Below are 19,651 nucleotides of genomic sequence, written 5' to 3'. Positions count from 1 at the left end.
GATTGACAGAGAGTGACTGAAAGTGAGAAATACGTGTGCGAAATGTGTGTGTGTTTGTGTGCCTGCTGCAGGCAAATATCCAGCAGTATGCTTGATGGTTAGAGCTGAATAGGATTTCCTTTCAAACACATGCTGCGCCCCCCCTGCCTCATCTGGATCTCTCTTTAAATACTCTGGGTACTTCTCAAGATGAATTATGACATTGTTATTAATCGGATAGTATAATCTACACATATGTTAAAGCATTCATGTGCATTAGATGTGATCCCCACTGAGAGCACAGCTGAGGTTCTGTAATGACGTCTGAGACTGCTTTTTCCACCACTATCATTAAGATGGAGCACACAGATAATCAGTCTCACTGATTATGTTAGTAGTGACTGGCAGTGACCTCACTCTCAGACTGAGGACTGATCCAAAACAATGTCAGGGTTCCTGACACTCGTTTGGAGCCACTGTGATTGAACAATATGCTTTTTATGTGTGCGTGCCATGATCACATATTATATTTGTTTAAGCTATAATTTTATTCCTTCGTTTTCTATTTAATTTGCTTGTAATAAAAAGATTTATATTTGAAGGTTAAAGTTGATTCTCTGCCTTGGAAGCAAAAAACCTTTGATCAAGGTCCAATTATTCTTTTTATTGAATCTCATGGTCATTTTTTGCAGAAAGACCTTGAAATGTGGTGAAAAGCTATAGAAAGTGTAATGGCTATAGAATAATGATAGCCTTTAGATTGGTTCCCCATAAAGCTGCTTTCCACTGCTCAAAAATCCAGCCACCGCCCACTAACATCTGGCTTTTTAATGTGATAAGAAAGTTAACAATCTGCATTCACCTCAGATGACTCTGCAGGTATTTATCATCTCTGGCTCCAATGAGCACTGATGGAAACACAACATCCAGGTGAAATTTTAGCCCCTTTACCAGCAAGATGCAATTACGGGCTGCCTACCGTTGTTTACCTGTGCTCCAGCCTGTCTGTGACATCGAACATGACACACACACACACACACACACGCTATTCTCACTTACCAAAGATTATCAGTGCAAGTTCTTTGCAAATATTATCCCCAGTAGCAGAAATGGCTAGCTCTGAGGTTTAGATAAAATTATAGAGCCTACAAAGTAAAGTAATGTTTGGCCATCTTTATTGTGTCCTGCTCAGCTGATCAGTTGATTGTTGAATAGATTGGCTGCAAAGTAATAGATATATGGATAGGATCCACAACTCTACACTTAAGTGTCTGTATCCTGAAACAAAACATAATATATTGATTAGCGGGGAAACCGCGCAGCCCAGGAGTAAGTGCTGCTCGAAATGCTCAAGTTGAGGCGAACTTACTTTGCAGGATTTATTTCACTTCTGAGAATCTAATCAAATGCTCCGACATGAAATCACCTGAAGGCTGAAAAGGAGGAGGATTGATGAAAAATGAATATCCTTGTCAGTGCCTCCAGAAATTTGTGGGAAAATACAAGAATTAATACAAATTCAGCCAATCCTAAAATTTGAGAGAGCTTGCAATTTTGTCTCATTCCTGACAAACATCCACAATCGTGTAACTGGACGAATACTTGCACTTTTGCTGCATAATATGGTCCAATACAAAGTTTTTGGTAACTGTTTAGAAATGTAAACTGTTATTACTGATTTAGTGTATCATTTAAGAGTTTTACAGAGCCCTCTGTTAGTGTCTCATTTTAATTAAGTGACTACAGCACAATTTTGCATTTTAGATGTTTCACTATAAATCATAGATACAGTTTGTTACATTTCTGCTGACCATTTTCCAAAAAAAAGTGTTTTCCTTCTTTTAGGTGATCACCAGTTTGTCTTACCGGCGTAGTTTGACAAACAACTTAAAAAAGATAGACGGACAGACAGACGGACAGATTTCAACAAAATTTAAGTTTATGACTTGCATACATGTTGCAGTTAAAGGACAGTTGGCAGAGACTATAGAAACTAGTCGGACTACAGTAAGATTAGTGACCAGTGTGCTGTGTGTGTACGTAAACTATATACAAACAATTAAAAAAGTTCTAAAAGGGAAATAACATTAACCGTTCCGTATGGCAACAGCAGTTTTTGCTACAGTGATAAATGATATAAGATAGATAGATATCTCTGGTCAAATGAGCAGAAGTAAACAGTTCAAAAGTGCAGACAGGGAGTTATAGACATGATGACAGTATTTAGCAGAGAGAGAGAGGTTAATCATTTAAGTCATTTTTCAAACAAAAATGCCAGACTATACCTGCAGGTATTGATGACTACTCCAGTCTGATGACTTGCTGCTTTTCTGATTTTCGTAATTGTTAACAGAACATTGTTGGGTTATTGACTGTTGATCGTGCAAACTATGACATTTGAAGAGTCGATGTGGGCTGGAGAAATTGTTACAGGCAATTTTTGCTATTTTCTGACATTTAAACCAAACAAAGAGTTGAGAAAACAAATGACAGATAATCAATCGTGGAAATAATTGCTGGTTGTCAAGTTAATCCTTTTACCATGATTTTGAAGTGTAGAACTATATGCCTGGATTCCAAAGCTTAAGTGGTTACTTTTAAGATATAATGCCATAACAACATCATCTAAATTATTTCTGCTGTTGTCAAGTGGGGCAGTGATGCTTACTACTGTCAGCTGCTGCACAGTTTTGTCGCAGCATGCTGAATTGCATCCTGTTATGCTGTCCAAGTCTTTATGAAACAGTGACATTTTGATGCCATAAAATAGTGTTTCTTTTCTAGCAACAGGCCATCCTCCTTCTCTCTTGTCTGTCTGCAGACAAAAAAAATACCAATTTTGTCCAGCTTCCCTTGAGGTGGCTCCCTCATTTTGCTGTCACTGCTGTCCTTTATTTATCGCCTCTCTCTTTTGTCTCTAACTCCCACCCTTTTCTTCCTCTCTTCTCTTTGGCCAGCATCGCCCCGATTGTTGTCATGTGAAAATGATCTGATATGGATTTGATGGCAAGGGGACGTTTTGTAAACTGACTCTTTGGCAACATTTTTCTCCAAGGCTGCATGCGAAATCCCACCTCATCTGCCAAGACTGGCCGAGCCAAACCCCAGTTGTGTTCATAACTCTACACTTAAGTGTCTGTATCCTGAAACAAAACATAACATATTGATTGGCAGAGCTTGTTGGGGACACTGCTCAGCCCGGGAGTAAGTGCTGCTCGAAATGCTCAAGTCGAGGCCAACTTACTTTATAGGTTTCATTTCACTCGGGAGAATTCAAGCAAGTGCTCACACGTGAAATCACCTGAAGGCTGAAAAGGAGGAGGATTGATGGAAAACGAATATCCTTGTCAGTGCCTCCAGAAATTTGCATGGAAATGCAAGAATTAATACAAATGCAGCCAAACCTCTATTTTTTTTTTTTTTTTTTTTTTGATAGAGAGAGCTTGCAATTTTGTCGCATCCATGAAAAACATCCACTTAGAATTGTGTAGTTGTACAAATATTTGCACCTTTTACTGCATAAAATGGTCCAATACAAAGTTGTTGTTTTTTCGGGGAATTTAGAAGTTTAAGCTGTTTTTACTGATTTGGTGTATTAATTATGTGTTTTACCTATCAATATAATTTAACAGACTGCAACACTAATTTTTCATTTTAGATGTTTTGCTATAAATCATAGATACAGCTCGTTTTATAACTGCCAAAGGAATATATAGATATATTATATAAATAATATATATATATATATATACATATATATATAATATATATATTTAATATAATATATATTATATCTATATAATATATATATATACATTATGTTTTGGCTTCTTTCTAGGCAATCACTGGTTTCTATTCATACCAACCTAGTTTGACAAACAGCCTGCAGATAATAAAAAATGAAGTGCATTACTGACAAACTATCACAGTTTCTGTGAGGTAAAATGAACTTGAAAAAATGAATGCATTTTTTGCACTATAAAATGGTTCGATACAGAGTTTTTTGTAACAGTTGAGAAAAAAAAGCTATTGTTGATTTATTGAATCCATTATGTGATTTACAGAGCCTTCTGTTCATATATTATTTTAATACAACAGACTACAGCACTAATTTTGTATTTTAGATATTTTACTGTAAACTATACATACTGCCAATCTAAAAGATACTACCAAAAATGTGTTTTACCTTCTCTCCAGGTGATCAGTGGTTTCTATCTGTTTTGACAAACAGCTTGCAGAAAATTTTAAATGAAGTGCATGATAGAGATGAACATTGTGTCTGCTTTCGTTGTTGTCAGAGCCATGTTATTTCTTTGTAAGTGTAGATGGATTTGGAAATCTAGCCGACAGACACAATGCTCGCTATGATGAATTTCCGAAACCAAGCCAGTTTCAAGTCAGTGCTTTTTATAATGTTCTAAAATGAAACCAAATGATGCCTGGAGGAAGACATTGAAGACACAATAAAAAATCCAAAACTCTGGAGTGTGCTTTGGAAATGGTTGGCAATAATTTAAAGTAAATGGCCTAAAATATGCTTACTGGAGACTACAATAAAAGCAGCTTGACTACAATAGTTCAAGCTCATTTCACTGCCACTGGAATGTATAAAATCTCCTTTTTTCATGCTGACTTTAAGATTCAAGTTTCAAGTTTAAAACATTTGTGCTGGTTTATCACCACAACATGTTGCACACTGTGCCACAATTGAAATAAGCAATGCAAATGCCACCATTATTGCAGCTGCATAAACACTCTGTAGTGGAAAAACCCTTGAGTTGTTCTTGATTGGTTTCGCTGTGTTCAAATCAACTGCAAGCCATTTCTCTAAATGAGTTATTGCACGTAATTGCTCTTAATTGTTTCTGTGAGTTTTCTGAATAGACGGCAGACTCCAGTAATATCTCCATTATCACAGTTAGCAATAAAGTCATTATATTTTGAGTTACCTGAAGAGGAAGGAGGGGGGATGCTGTGCACAGTCCACATTAGCAGGTTCATCATCTTAATTCTTTCGAGATGTAATTATTCTTCTTCTAACTTATGAGAACATACAACGTAGATTGAAATTACACTGAAGATTTATCCTCCTGCAGGGTTCTACATGCAGATTAGATTAGTTGATCGGATGCTGAACCCCCATGTGCACTCATCAGGTAGTTGAATGATTTCCATCGGAGGCCGTCCCCTCTAATTTCCTATGCGGTGGCTGAATTCTTCAGCACATTCTTGTACGGAGACATACATCAAGACAACCCTCCCTCAGAGACACCCTCTGAGGCATCGCCAGTGACCCTGTCAGACTGTAAACACACTTCTGCCCGTGTAGACAATTACATCATTTGTTCCATGCAGACTTTTTATGAAGCAGCCACCTCACAAGCAAAGCGCTGACGTACACCTTTTAGGACTATAGCAGGATGTTGGTGGGCTGGTGGCAGGCTAAAGAATATACAAAAGCAAAAAAAAAAAAGACAGACACACTGTCGCCTGTGGGAAGGGGGAATATTTTATCCCATAAGAGTTGGCTCATCTCCCTGTGGGCACTTGTTGCCATAGCAACGGGAGCTGGGAGTTTCTGTCAGGTTGGCTGGTCAGCGGTAGTGGATCACAGGACATGAAAGGGGTCAGTAAGGGGAGTGCAACCTCACTGCCATCGTCATCAACCCCGGTTTTCCTCCACAATCCAAATCATGCATCCCCCCCCCCCCCCCCCTCCATCCTTCATGCGTTCACACATCCACGGGTCACATGCAAAAACCAACCTGCTCACAGTGAGTGGAATTATTCGTTATTATACTGATTTATGTTTCTGTTAGAGCCAATTGGAGCACTCACTCAGACGCTGACCTACATTGATTTATTTAATCTGCACAACAACACTTTCACTCGCCAGACCGTATCTCATCTCACCTTTTTGTCTATTTATTATTCTATCCAAAGACACATTTCCAGCTATTTCCCATTTCCTGTCTCACGCAAACACACATTTTTCATCCTGACACACACTCCTTGAACACACTAGGTCTCAAATGTGCATAGTCCACCATCTGTCCTGTCCTCTCTCAGTCTCCTCTTCCTTACACTATTTGTCTGACTGTTCAAATCGCCAGTCTGAAAGACCACCTACTCACCCACTGTGCATCCTTCATAGCTGGAGCTTTGAAAGAGGAGACCTTGACATTCAGCTCACAGGGGGGTCTTGATAGACACTTAACTGGAGTGTTGTGAAAATAAGGAGAGGAGATGAGTGTTTCATCATGAGCGAGGTACAGTATTATCTGTGTGATACAGCGACTGTGTGATCCTCCTCTCTGTGTAGGGCTATCTCACAGACAGACAGACCTTTAGTCCTTCTCACCCAGAGAACAGATTTTAGTGGATGTGCTTGTGTGTTAACAGGTCAAAGTATCTGTCACCTAGGAAACATTCAGACTGATGTGAGCACGTGGGATGCTTTTTCCAGGTGTCTGTGGAGACTCACTCTTGACCGTGGCAGTCCTGGTGCAGTTGTAGAGAATAGCAAGCTCTCCAAACACCTTTCCTGGCCCCATGGTGCACAGCTTCAGGCTCTCCTTCGTCACCTCCACCTTCCCATCTGAAACATGCACAGAAATGCAGCCATTAAGCATAATGCTTTTCAAATTGCACATTAATTTTTCCTGCCTGATTACCCAGGTGTGCGAAGCCTCCGCTTGCCACATTCAATATGTGCAGCAAACAAAGTTTCGGTGATGAAATGGAGTGGATGATAGGTGTTGGAGGGCTTTTGCTTCATTTTTGGGGGCACCCAGCCAGAGTGCTCTTGACTCACTGGGCTGGAAAAAGATAAGATTATTTTGCAATGTGGAGTTTCCAAGGGCTACTTGCCTCCTACCAGGCCTGTTCGAGGCCGTGTTTCATAGCAATGCAGCAGTAGCAATGTGAAAAAATTCTGATTAAAGCTTAACACTCCATAACTCAGACACAGTATGCCATGCCTTAAAGGGATGGTTTTCCAATATTTTTTTTAAGTTTAGTTGTATGAGGTACTTATCCATAGTCACTGTATTACCTACAGTTGACAGCTACCGGCATTCTTCCTGTTTGATAAAGCAAGCAGAAGTATCACCACGGTGGCTAAGCGATGTACTGCTGGGGACGGGGTTGCTGCTGCAAAATGTATTTGAGCCACTTAAAAAAATCAGTATCAGTTTAAAAATACACTATATTTATAATATTTTCTCTGCTTTACCTTGCCGTCTGACAGCGATTTCCAACAGGGAATTCTTAGAAAGCCACCAGACTCTTATTGTCAAAAAATTATTTTACCTTGCAGAACACGAGAATTGCTGTTCATTTGCTGCCTCTATTGATATTAAGCTTGAGTTATTGTGTTACCTTGGTAAAATTTAAACTACCCCTTTAAAAACAAAGTAGCACAATCAAACAAACTAAGTCACTGAGGTAAAGTTAGACCAGCAAGTCCTTTGTTCTGGGAGCTAAATTTACTGTTAAAGCAGTAAAAATCTTCTAAATATAGCATGCAAACAAATTTATTTATTTTTGGTAGTTATATTGCCATTTTGCTGTTGCCTCCATACACAGCATTGTATTGCATTGCATTGCATTGACCACCAAAATCTAATCAGTTCATCCTTCTTCAAGTGGACGATTGTGCTAAATTTGAAGGAATTCCCTCAAGGAACGCCGGAGATATCACATTCACAAGAATAGGATTGAGCTACAGATGTAGAGTCCAAAGCAAAATCTAGTATCGCTTGCATAAAAACACACATGAAGGCATCTCAACACCCTCTGTGCGCTTACGTGCAGCCCGGAGAAGCATTTCCAGCTTCAAGCAATTAAATCCATTTTTTTTTCTTAACACTGTAAGAGGCTCTTTGCCCCAGTGTCGGGGGGGATGGCTGCTGCCACTGTGTTTAGACAAGCCTCATCAAGCATGTATACTTTCCTGGAAACTCAGCATACCAGCGGGACTACAACTCTGATTCACAGAGAGCAAAAAAGCCAAAGAAAACAGTTAAAGTCGGCTCTAGGCTACCGATGAAATATGGCGCGATAATAAGCAGGCGAGTCATCCACAGAGGAAACAGTTTGACACGTTATCTTGTTAGAGAGGGCCGTGAACTCCTTTCACAAAAAGCCGCGAAAAACTCACCATGTTTCAGTACAAATTATTTTCTCCACATTATTTTTGTTTCCACCCCATTGGAACGATGGTGCACCTTTTTCGCCATGGTAGACGATACATCATCCATTAACACTCAGCATGAAATGATACATGCAGCGAAAATCTTCAGCTTACTGTCTACCTCCCTGCTGTTTTCACTGCCCGTGTTTGACAGACTTTTTTTGTACCTGAGCTTCCAACAACACTCTTTAATTTTTCCACACGAATGAAGAAACAACTGGAGATCAAAAAACTTACTGGGATGTCTTCATTGAGCTTTTTAACAATGCTGTCAGTGCTTGTGCAGCTTTCATTATTCTCCGCTTAAGTATTCATAAGAGCTTCCTTAGATTGATTGAAAAACATGCACAAAAAATCTCTTTCAAGTCTCTCACTCAAATGCTTCTTTCAGTTTTGTATTAATGGCTCGTAATCACCGGACTGCTCATTTTCAGAAACTTGTTGAGTCTAAATCTGATAAAAACAGCAACGGTGCTGTGCTTTTCAAGTTTGGTGCTTGATGCACATATTTGAAAACACTCATTGTAGGTTGTAGTTTCCAAAACAAGCCCATGCTTGTTGCTTTCATGAGAATACAATAGACAACTTCCTGTGCACCTTGGGATTTCTCCCAGGAAAGTGGGAACCCCTGATGTTTGTTGACAAGAGCAACTGCACAAGTGTTCCATGAACCGAGTATCACCCAAATAATTTTGATAGCCGTACAAAGTCTATAAAGGCTATAATTACTGAGCTCAATTCGCCTCAAGAATTAGGTCTGAAGAACAGCCGTTGAGAATCGATTGAGCCCTACAAATATATGCCAGACGAATCAGCGAATGATCAGGGTGTTGTGATGACTCGTCACCACTTAAAGCCCCTGAGCCCTTTTTTATGAACTGTTTAATCTGGGTGTAATAGATAAAGAATAGATGATGAATTGTTAAGAAGAAGTTTCCCAATGGTTGCTATGTTTTTCAAAGACTAAAGACAGTCCTGTGTGTCTGTTAGCTTTATCTAATCGGGTGTAGCAAGGGTTCATGTTGACATCTGAGTGAAGAAGAGGACTAGTATCATCAGTTGCAGACTTAACCAAACTGCCAGAATAATTTTGGCATTTCTGCAAACCATTGATGCATGCCATTTTTACATTTCACATGTACTGCAAACATTATGTTTTTTTTTCATCTTAATTTTATGTTGTGACAGTGTTATGGATAACAGGTTTAGCTACAAAACCCACTTGGTTAGTTGAAGCAAAACGTCATGTTTTGGCTTGTGAATAGGATTAAGAGACAACTTCTCCCGTGTGCCGAGCATGTACAAGTTTTGTCTGTTCTGCACTACTGTGTGACAACATGGCGTTTCCATGGTCAAGGACCGACTTCATAGATAAAAATGGCTCATTCTAAGGCATGGGTCAGCTACTTTATGATATGAAGTGCAATTTTTTAATTTCCTTGAAAATCAGTGTGCCATATCAAAAAGTCAGTCTCTCATCCCTCAAAATGCTTCCTAAAAATGATGGCGAAGTCGTCACCTTTTGTTGTTTGAGGCATTGGTTTAAAGTAGCAGAGCTCCTCCCCTCCACTCAAATCTCAGTATCTTGCCATGACTGCCATGTGTGGTGTGTCATTCACAACCATGCTGTCATCGAATTGGATACTATGTACTGTATCTTCTTTCAAATCATTTACCGTTTGCCAATGGTGTTATTAACTATCCCGGCATATTATATTATATTATATATTCTGTCAGTGAAAAATACCCATTTTTGTTGGTCTAGAGCTGTGGTCTGCTGCTCTGTGTTGCTTTTTCAGCCGTCTTGCTTGGTGTCAAGCTCATTGTAATGAGAAACTCAGCTTGTATTCATGTCATACACACAGGTCATACATATGAAAACAAACAAATATAACATATCCATGGTTTGCAGAAACATTTCAAACTTGACAACATTCATTCTCAACATTCTAAATGGGTTCTTTTGCACTGTTGTTCTGCTGTGTATGTGACAGACATCAGCTGACAGGAAGTAAATATGGCACCAAGCTGCTGCCTAGCAAAGCAATTCTTGCAAAACTGTCTATTGGAAGTGCCCATTGAGCCTTGTCATATCACAAAAAGCAAAGAAAGCTCGTTGGCTTTGGTCCATCAGCAAAAGAGTTACAGCATGGACTTTTAGTTTTAGGAGAAATTACGTCTCTGCAGTGATGAATAGATGGAAATTGATGCAATACATGTCCTTCAATACAGACAATAGCTGCCCCATTCAGAAGGAAATAAGACACCAAACTTCATTAAGTGCAATGAAGGGAGCTCTGTGGTTTAATAACAACAGTGTCTTGTGGACGGGTTCATGAAAGAACAATGACGAGCACGCATCAGGTAGCAAAAATTAAACGCCTCAAGATAACTAATAATTTTCTGTGAATGGCCAAGTAATTAATCCCTGAAAGAGGCGAGTAGTGGGAGCATGGTGCTCGGTTTGGACAACTCACTGACTTTATGCTGTGAGGACATTGCTAGGAAATTAAGTAATCTAATTATTCAATTATTGGAATTCCAGTAATGGTCTTTTTTTTTCAGAAACTGTTATTCAGAAGTTCACGTGTATCCACGCCAACACGGGGTCCAGCTCATTTCCCGTTTTTGTGTCTAATAAAATCCGCTTTATCGCACTTCTTTATTATGGTGGCTCCAAATTCACTTATAATTCAACTCACATCTGCATGTTCTATTCAAACCTTATTAAAATAGCAACACCACAGGCAAATACATGCCCTCTCCTTGGGCAGTCGATCTGCTATCAAAGTACAGCACATTTACATCTCACCGAGCCATTTAACAGCAGCTGTTTACTGTCCTGTCTGAAGGCAAATTAAAGCCATAAAATTCAAAATGCATAAAATACCACATGTATAATGTTGACTGCCATCAGGGTTTTCCCTGTCAGTGTGCCACAGTGTGTCTTCTGAGGCACCGTAGAAATGTTAATGGCTGACCATTTGAAAGCACGCTGCAGTGCACTCCACATTGCGGGGCATCGGGACAGACCTCGGAGCAGACTTCCTTCTGGCTCGAGATCAGATGTGATTCTGGCTGCATTCCAAATCAAAAAGCTGCTGTCTTTTCGGCGGATTTTATCTCACACTGGTGCCGAAGACTTCACAGATAAGGAGACAGCGCAAATGTGCTCCTACTAACCTTCTTTTTGGAGTGATTAAAATAATCCTCCATGATCTGAAGGATATCTGACCAAATTAAAAATCATTTTCTAGGCACGAGTCACTCTGGCTTTAGGATGTGGGCGGACAAGAGTATTAGTAAGTCGCAGATTTATGCAATAATGGTAGTCTTTTAAGTTTTTAAGATATAAGACGAACATTTGGAGATCATCCAAAGCACTTTTTTAAGTATCTCCAAATTCTAAACTTACATAAAAAAGTTAAAACTCTGTACGTCTGCCAAATCTTAACACTTTAGAAAAGACAGCCCCAAGACAACTAGAGGCAAGTGGCCAAATTTCACAATTTTACCAAATTATTGTAGCCACAGCAAAGTAATCTTCAGAGGATAAAAGGCTTACTTGGTTGTCAAAGCTCGAAAAAGTCACAGTACAAGAACGGCAAGATATTTGTTTACAATCTCAAATCCAAACTATAAACTCTAGGTTCAAATTGCTTCGGCACAAATGGATATTACTGTTACTATACATTACATTACTCCATGTTTTTATCCCAAAGCACCAGTTCCAGTACACCTGTTATGTAACAGATAGTGGTGTAATGATACAGAGATCTGGATATCATCTTTAAACTCTTCCTTCATTTTGAAATTCCCATGTTACATTTGTGCCACCATTTCCATTCAAGTGGACCTCCTTTGTAAACACTGAATAAGTGCTAGCAGCCTAGCACCAGGCAGATAGTGTCAAGCAGCAGAACATGTATACAGCTTTATCCCAAAAGGGCAATTTAATTTTACAGTCTAACCAAACCATACAAAAGAATGTCCACGTGGGAGGGCGACAAGTGACGTGAAAAGAAATGGCCCAAAAATGAGCAAGAAGTTAGTGCAAAATTACAAGAAAATCACCAGAAAATGAGAAAAAAAAAAAAATATATATATATATATATATTTTTTTTTTTTTCTCATTTTCTGGTGATTTTCTTGTAATTTTGCACTAACTTCTTGCTCATTTTTGGGCCATTTCTTTTCACGTCACTTGTCGCCCTCCCACGTGGACATTCTTTATATATAATATAATATAAGACAATTTTAATTATAGTTTTCTGGGCATTTTATATATAGTTTTTTAATATCTAATTTTCTTGCCAAGTTATGTTTTTCCTCATATTTTTGAAATAAATCAAACCAACTTTCTCAGGTTTCAAAAGTTATAATGATTGTAAAAGGCATCTGCAGCTGTAAAACTGATGTAGATCCAGGTGTTAAAGGGGTTAATAGACCTAAATCAATACATTTGCTGTTTGCTGTGGAGGCATGTGAGAAAAACAAGGTAGCACAGCATGACTAATTGATTTACAAATGGTCATGTTGGTGAAGAAAGATCTTTTAAGACTAAACCTGATGGCTGCGATTTACACAATCAAATTAAAGATAAAGACAGTTTTTTAAATGACTTCACTCAACTGTGCGTTTGCAAGCTGTATGTGACACAAGTCTCTCTATTACCCCCAAATAAATTTGGATAAAAGGACATCCGTTGATTTCCACATGGAGTCTATCACACTGAGGCCATTATAGGCTGCATCTATAAATAAAGTTAAGTATCATGGGTCAGGCGCAGGACACAGTTTAAATCTTCCTCTTTGTCTCTCATTGATACTTTTTATGTTTTTCAGGCAGCACATCAAGAAACAGGATGTGGGGGAGTTCGAAACCCCTAGGGGCTAACATCCAACCACCATCCCATCTTGATAGGCCTTGTTCTTCCGCCGCTGCTCGGGTCAGATTACGCGATCCTATCCCCATCCATTACAGCAGTGGCGGAGCACTGATAGCAGATCAGGCAGAATATTGTTACATCCTGCTTTTTCACTGGCAAAAAATGGTGTCATTACCACTGACGGTTTTAGGTTGTGCAACACTGAAGTTGACACTTTGCTTAAGTGACTTCAGGTCAGCAACGATTTGTCTATGAGGAAAAACAGTCACGTTCTGTCTGACCGTTTGAACGGCTTTGTGGAGGAGAAGCCGTGTGAGAAACAAGACTGAGGCTGAAAGCTCTTTTGGTTGAGCGTGGGATCTATTCATTAGGAACTAAAAAGGGTTCAGAAAATTCAACAGTTTAAAAAATCACATCTGCTCTTTATTTCTTTATAAAAAATGATATGGTTTGAAAGATTTCATAAACTGAAGCTCATTCAACAGTTTGACATAAATAGCCCTGATGCTGTGGCCTTTGATTGTGCTTCAGCTCTGAGCAGCTATTTGTGTTTTCACCTTGTTTCTCACAGAACACAATGTGACCTCTCAAAAAACACTTTCAGCAGAACAAATATTCAGAGCTGCCCAGTCATGAAAAAATGAGACACATGAATCAACACAGTGTGCAGACATCAGAAAATGAAAAATAAAATAAAAAGAGCTTAAGATGAATGCAGCTGCTCTGCTTTACAATCAGTAAGAAGAAATTCAAAAGGCTGGATGTCGGAATAGTTTTGTTTGGGTTTGAGGCTAATTAACGGCTTATTAAATTAATCAAAATTTGAAAAAAAAAAAAAAAAACCCAGCTTGTTATTCCTCCCAATCACAGAACTGTGACCACGGTTCAATAATGAGAACTTGCTGCTCTGCAGCATTCAAGTTCAAGGCATTATTTTTCTTCCCAGTAAAAAACAAAACAAACCCTAGAGTTTAAGAAAATACGGATGTAAGCTGGAGCCAACAGCAAGAACAAACACAAAGGGAGAGAAAAGCATTGTTCTGTTATTAATCAGAGAGGGCGGCTCAGACCAGCTGCTCAGAATGGGAGAGACTTGTATGAAATTTAAAGCTCCCTGGTACTGAGAACGACAAACACTGAGGGTAGCTGTTTCAGAGAATCCCCGTGTGTGTAACTGCAGGCTGAAAGAATACAAACAGCAGGATGATGCATGGCTGGTGACCACCAAAATAGGGACAGAGAGTGTTTGAGGTGTCTTTGACTTGTGAAATGCAAATGTGAAGATATTTTCAGACTGCTGTCTTTGCAACTGTCACCTTGCGATGTTGGTGTTCTGTATTTTAAATCATCAGGTCGGCTCTTCCGCCTTGTTTATTGTAACTATCACACTTTTTGATGCCACAATAAAAAAATCAGCTGAGGGGACACTGCTGTTGACTTTGAAAAATGTATTTTTTGACATGACATCTATTGCACGTCTGTCAGTCCTGGAGGATCCCTCTTCCCTCCTCTAGTTGCCGTTGTGTTGCTAACTAGTGTTTCTATTATTTTGTCCACCCCATTAATATCAATGATGGCTGGCTAACAGAAACATCTCTCTGTATGTGTTACAATTAAACAACAGCAAGGACTGCAGCCTCCAAAATAAACATACACTTGCATCAACACGTTTCATCATGCAGTCAGGGCCAATAAATGATGATATTAATGAGCTAAAATTGCCATGTTAACTGTGTTACACTCCTAACCACTCTTAAGCTATTAGCTGCGTTATAATGTGGTTGGAGTTGGGGGATGGCGGCAGCCTGTTTATCCTGAGTCCTCCATCCGCGTTCCACAGAGCGGCAGGTCTACAGCAACTCCAAAACAATGTGCTTGTTGACTGTCGTGAGCTTTCCACTAACAAACATGTGGAGCAGTCTGCAGCCTCAGGAATCTGAAGATGGAAGAGGGAGGTTACAGTTCTTGTACTGTGCAGTGGCAATCCACTAACGTAGTAAGAAGCTAAACATTTTCCCTTCTGCCGACACATACGTGATCAGCTGTGATTCAGGATGCTGTGGGGCTCTCGCTGGTCTTTTTAGTTGTCCTGTCAGTTGTTTTCTCTCAGAACTTACCTCAACTCTAGAACTTGAGTTAGAAGTTGATTCAAGATTCAAAATAAAGTTCAGTCAAGTATTTGCCAACTGACTTAGAGCACAGCTTTCATGTGTTATGGCTGGAGTGCACGCCATTTCTTCTAAATTGACAAGAGCAGTGAGCTTTGTATATATTCACTGCTCTACGGCTTGGCTCTTCGTGCAAACTAGCTGACGTCAAATGCTCTCTTTTTTTTTTTTATCACAGGAGCATCAAAGATAAAAGAAACAAGCAGAGAGAAGGCGAAAGTTGTGGGGTGAGAGATGTAAGAAGACAGCACTGAGGAGCAACAGGGAAAGCAGGGGAGGAAGATGCGGGAAGACAAGGACGGACACCTGATGCTATAGGTGAGCACTTCTATCACTTGAGATGAGAGCACTTCACATCATTTTCAGTTGAACTGAGGCAACCTCACGCAGTGCTTCCTGCCATCGGCACGGTGGGAAATTGCATTGCAGTGTTTGTACAAGTGGTTTGTGAGACCTAAAGACACACAAAAAAGTGTGCCGTCGATGGGATACAGGGGGACAGCTGGTTTCATTCTTTTTACATCATTTTACCTTAGAGACAGGGATTTAGCAAGAACACACTGTAGAAACAGATGTCTACTTTTAGAGCCTTTCAGCATCACTCTGAAGGTTACTTTTTATTCAGCGGGAGAATTAGGGCAAATAAGGAGAGACACGACAGTTAAATTCCCTCGTCTGAAACCCTTCTCATCTCTTTTTTCATCAAAACATTATAATAGTCCCAGTTCCCTTACTGCGACTGTCTCAGTCATCAAACTCCGATTATGGCTTTTGTGTTGACAAGCTGATTGATAACCCGAGCAGGGGGCAGTGAAAATGATCATTTTGTATTCACAGACCAAATCACTGCGTTGTAATTAGCAGTTAGTGTACATGACATGCACGCATACTGTAGCGTTTCTTTTATGCAGACCAGACTTAATTAGACAGCGTCAACATCAGAATACAGATTAATATGGCATCTGAAGTGCTACAGTAATGGGCCTCTCTCATTTCCGCAGCCTGCTCTCATTTCAGTCGCTCGCTGTATTACCGCCGACATGAGGAGGCATTCACGGGTAAATTTGGATTCCCTGTCAGTGTTGTCAGAATAATGGGGACAAAACTAGTTACACAAACATACACAATGTATATTTACATGCATAAAAGTATAAATGTGCACAAGACTAATGGCCTTTGCACACTGAGGGCTTAATCTTATGCTCGGCGCGGGGCGGTGCAAGGCGGCGCACAGTGGCGCAACACAGGTGCCATTGCTAGTGTCAGACTAGCTCAGTTGTCATTTTCATGTCTGGCGCCCGCGTCCTTTAACTAACAAGGAACTATGAATGTAGAAGAGTTTTAGCCAAATGCACCATTAGCTGGTGAAATCCTCGGTCTTGTACCACAGAGTGCCATAAATTCCTTGATTTTGTCACTAATTACTTTAGCTTCTTAGCTGATTCTGGTAAGCTTTCTTAAGTTTCCACATGCTTGTTGAATTTGCACTGTCACTTTTGTATTCCTTCCATACATCTTAATTGCTATGGTGAAGTTCATGTAACTCATAGAATTCGTTGCATTAAAACTTGCAGACTTGGACTTGGTATCCTTGGGAGCATGAGCCCCGTTTCCATCACAGGCTTTCAGTATTGTACCTTTGGAACCAAAAGTAACCCCTACGAAGAGGTACATAGACCCCAAATCTGTGTAATGTTTCCACCACAGATAGTACTACTACATGTGGGCGGGGTTGTCGTCACTCGCTTGCTCCATCAGCAGCACTCGCTGTATTTCCTTGTTCATCAGTGATATAGAGTGAAGTCTTTACTCAGTTTATCGTCCACAGAATGGGGCTGCAGGCAGCAGTGACAGTTTCTCTCTCTATTGGATATTTAAAAATAGCGGGTTTGTGCATTGACTCCTTGACAGGCAAGAGCAGGGGTTTAGTTCTGGCAGAGCACACCAAAGGAAGCTCACATACTTTTTTCTCCATGTGAGGATTAGAATATGCTGTTCACACAATCCAGTCGCAATTAATATCCTTTTTTTAAACGCTTGAAGATCCATTCATTGCTATAAAGGTATCTGCCATCCAACAGAAGTAATAAAAACAGATAGAGTGGTCATATTGCAATTTGAGGTTTGTTAATGGATTGACGTCATCAATTCAGTCACTAAGTAACATTACAAACAAACTTTTCACCCAAAAAAAATGTTGTAATCAGCTCAGTGATTTTTTTCTCTCAGTCTACAGCTGCCGCTAGATGCTGCAAAGGTCAAAGAGGTTAAACCAGCCGCAGTGGAATCACAAAAAAATGCCTACTGAACTAAACTGAACTGAACCGACCTGCTGTTTGGAAAAACCCCAATATGCTGCCAATTAAAATTGTGTTGTCTTCCTCTAAAGCTCTGTTACTGTCAGCGACATAATTGGCTCTCTAATGTCATTTCATTTCATTTATAAAGGAAATAAATTTTAAGTGCCAACTAAAAAATTGCAAACTGCCACCCACTGTATCAGAGTGTGTAGATGCTGTGCATGATGTCAAGTCAATGAAAGCAACTTCATGCGTCTGGCTCTAGAATTTAATTATTCCATTATCGGGCCAAGAATTTATAAACCCCTTTAAATTCCTGTCAGTAATTTTGAAAAAATCTTTGTTAATAAGCTTAAAATGAGGCTGCTTCTCTTAGTTTTAGGAAGGTTGGGGATAATTAAGATACAACAGCGATGTGCCTCTGCATCTGCGCACACCAACACTATGTAACGCACACTCAAAGTCCGCTTATAAGAGAGATTTGTACTTTGCACAAAAGAAAATGTGGCAATTCCCATGCTGGAGAGTATTTGGCGGAGGCAATCAAAGTTCAAAAAGAGATCAAAGAGATGAATTTTAACACAGGAGACTCAATAAAAAAAGTCAGCAGTGAGAGAAGAGTAATTTAAAAGAAGCCCTTATCTCAAAGTCTCCTGTAAACCTTGACTCAGTGACACTGATTGATGAAACTGGCCTTTCTCAGCTCACTGTATTCAGGCCTTCACAATAAAAGCCACAAACTCTGACCATCAAGGCTTGACATTGTCACACTGTGCTCAGGTAACAATGTTGTTTAGCGTCAGAGCATACAACACAAACATTTTTCTTTTTCTTTGCAGCTATTTCTCATACACAGAACATGTGTATGTGCAGTCAAGGAGTGACGGGGGTTAATCCATCAGTGTAGCATTCGTGCCCTATCTTGTATCCTCAGTCTGAACCTCGACAAACACCACACAGCTTATCCAGTCACAGCAGACTTTCAGTATCACTCCAAGTCTATAGCTGCCCCTCCACACACACACACACACACACACACACACACACACACACACACACACAGAGAAAAATGTACTCATGGTAGCAAACATGCAGTACAGTGCAGTTCGTACCTAATATTCGCCTCATAAGATGCTCGTGAGCTCTTTTTGTCTCCCTTTCCTTCCTCCTCTGTCGCTCCTCTTATGTCACACACCAACACACACACCAACACACACACACTCTGCTTTCATCGTCTTTCCAAATGAGAAACTCTCAAAAGCATCTTTAACCACAAAGGAGGGATGAAGGCTCAGGGATCATTCACAAATCACTCATTAATTTTGCTCAGAGGTGCATTCATTGGTCTCTGTGGAGTGAAAATGCAGATCAATTCCTGTGTTCAGGGGTAAGAAAGAAAAAACAAAAGGCCATCTCAGGCTAATCGGTGAAGAGGAAAAGAAAGGGTGGAGAATAGGACAAAAAGGCGGTGAATATAAAGAGAAAAGCAGAATGAGAATGAGGTGAGATGGACAGGTAGGTGAGGAGAAACAAAGAAGACAGTTGAGGAAGAGAAGAAGTGATGAGCAAGTGGAGGAAGGTGGTGACAAGAGGACAGATTGGGGTCAAAGTCGGTAAAATGGGAGGTGGAGTGATGGAGGGAAACGTGCTGGATTTTGTATTTTGAATTGATAACTTGAACTGCAGTGTGAAAAGGAGAGAATAAAAGAGAGGGGAAGTGACAAAAGGGAACAACTTGGAGGCAGAGAGGGCAAATGAGAAAAGATAGTCACCAGAGAGAGAGTTTTTTCTCTTGGTGTTTGGGGCAGATGGTGCGCTGCTTGGCGTAAGTGAGATTATTAGTCTGCAACACGCGCATGCATAAATGGCACATTAGCTGACGTTATATTCTTCTTGATAGAGGTATTTCAGATCATTAGGCTATTGTATGCCAGCAGATGCAGGTGGATGTTTTAACCTTTGCAAAAGAAAACTTTTGCAATTTCTCTGCTCTTTTCACTGCTTTTTCATGAATAAAAAATAAATTTCTGATGTTGCACAGATCTACAGAGGCTTTGCATTTGGTTAAATCTCAGCGTTGAATTAGAAATCATATCGCACAAATATTTCCTGCAGCCTGCAG

At 39.9% G+C, this 19,651-nt stretch overlaps 1 protein-coding gene across 1 annotated transcript in view; it reads right to left on the bottom strand.

Moving 5' to 3' along the window:
* Window positions 1-19,651, bottom strand: part of LOC121954489 (cGMP-dependent protein kinase 1-like) — a 114,736-nt gene that overhangs the window by 71,791 nt on the left and 23,294 nt on the right. The window contains exon 3 of the mRNA XM_042502005.1: window positions 6,464-6,577. Within this exon, the coding sequence (XP_042357939.1) occupies window positions 6,464-6,577 (114 nt within the window). The remainder of the gene's footprint in view (window positions 1-6,463; window positions 6,578-19,651) is intronic.

This window comes from Plectropomus leopardus, chromosome 15 (genome assembly GCF_008729295.1).
Source record: "Plectropomus leopardus isolate mb chromosome 15, YSFRI_Pleo_2.0, whole genome shotgun sequence".
Lineage (NCBI taxonomy): Eukaryota > Metazoa > Chordata > Actinopteri > Perciformes > Serranidae > Plectropomus > Plectropomus leopardus.
This window is presented reverse-complemented; position numbering and strand designations above follow the sequence as displayed.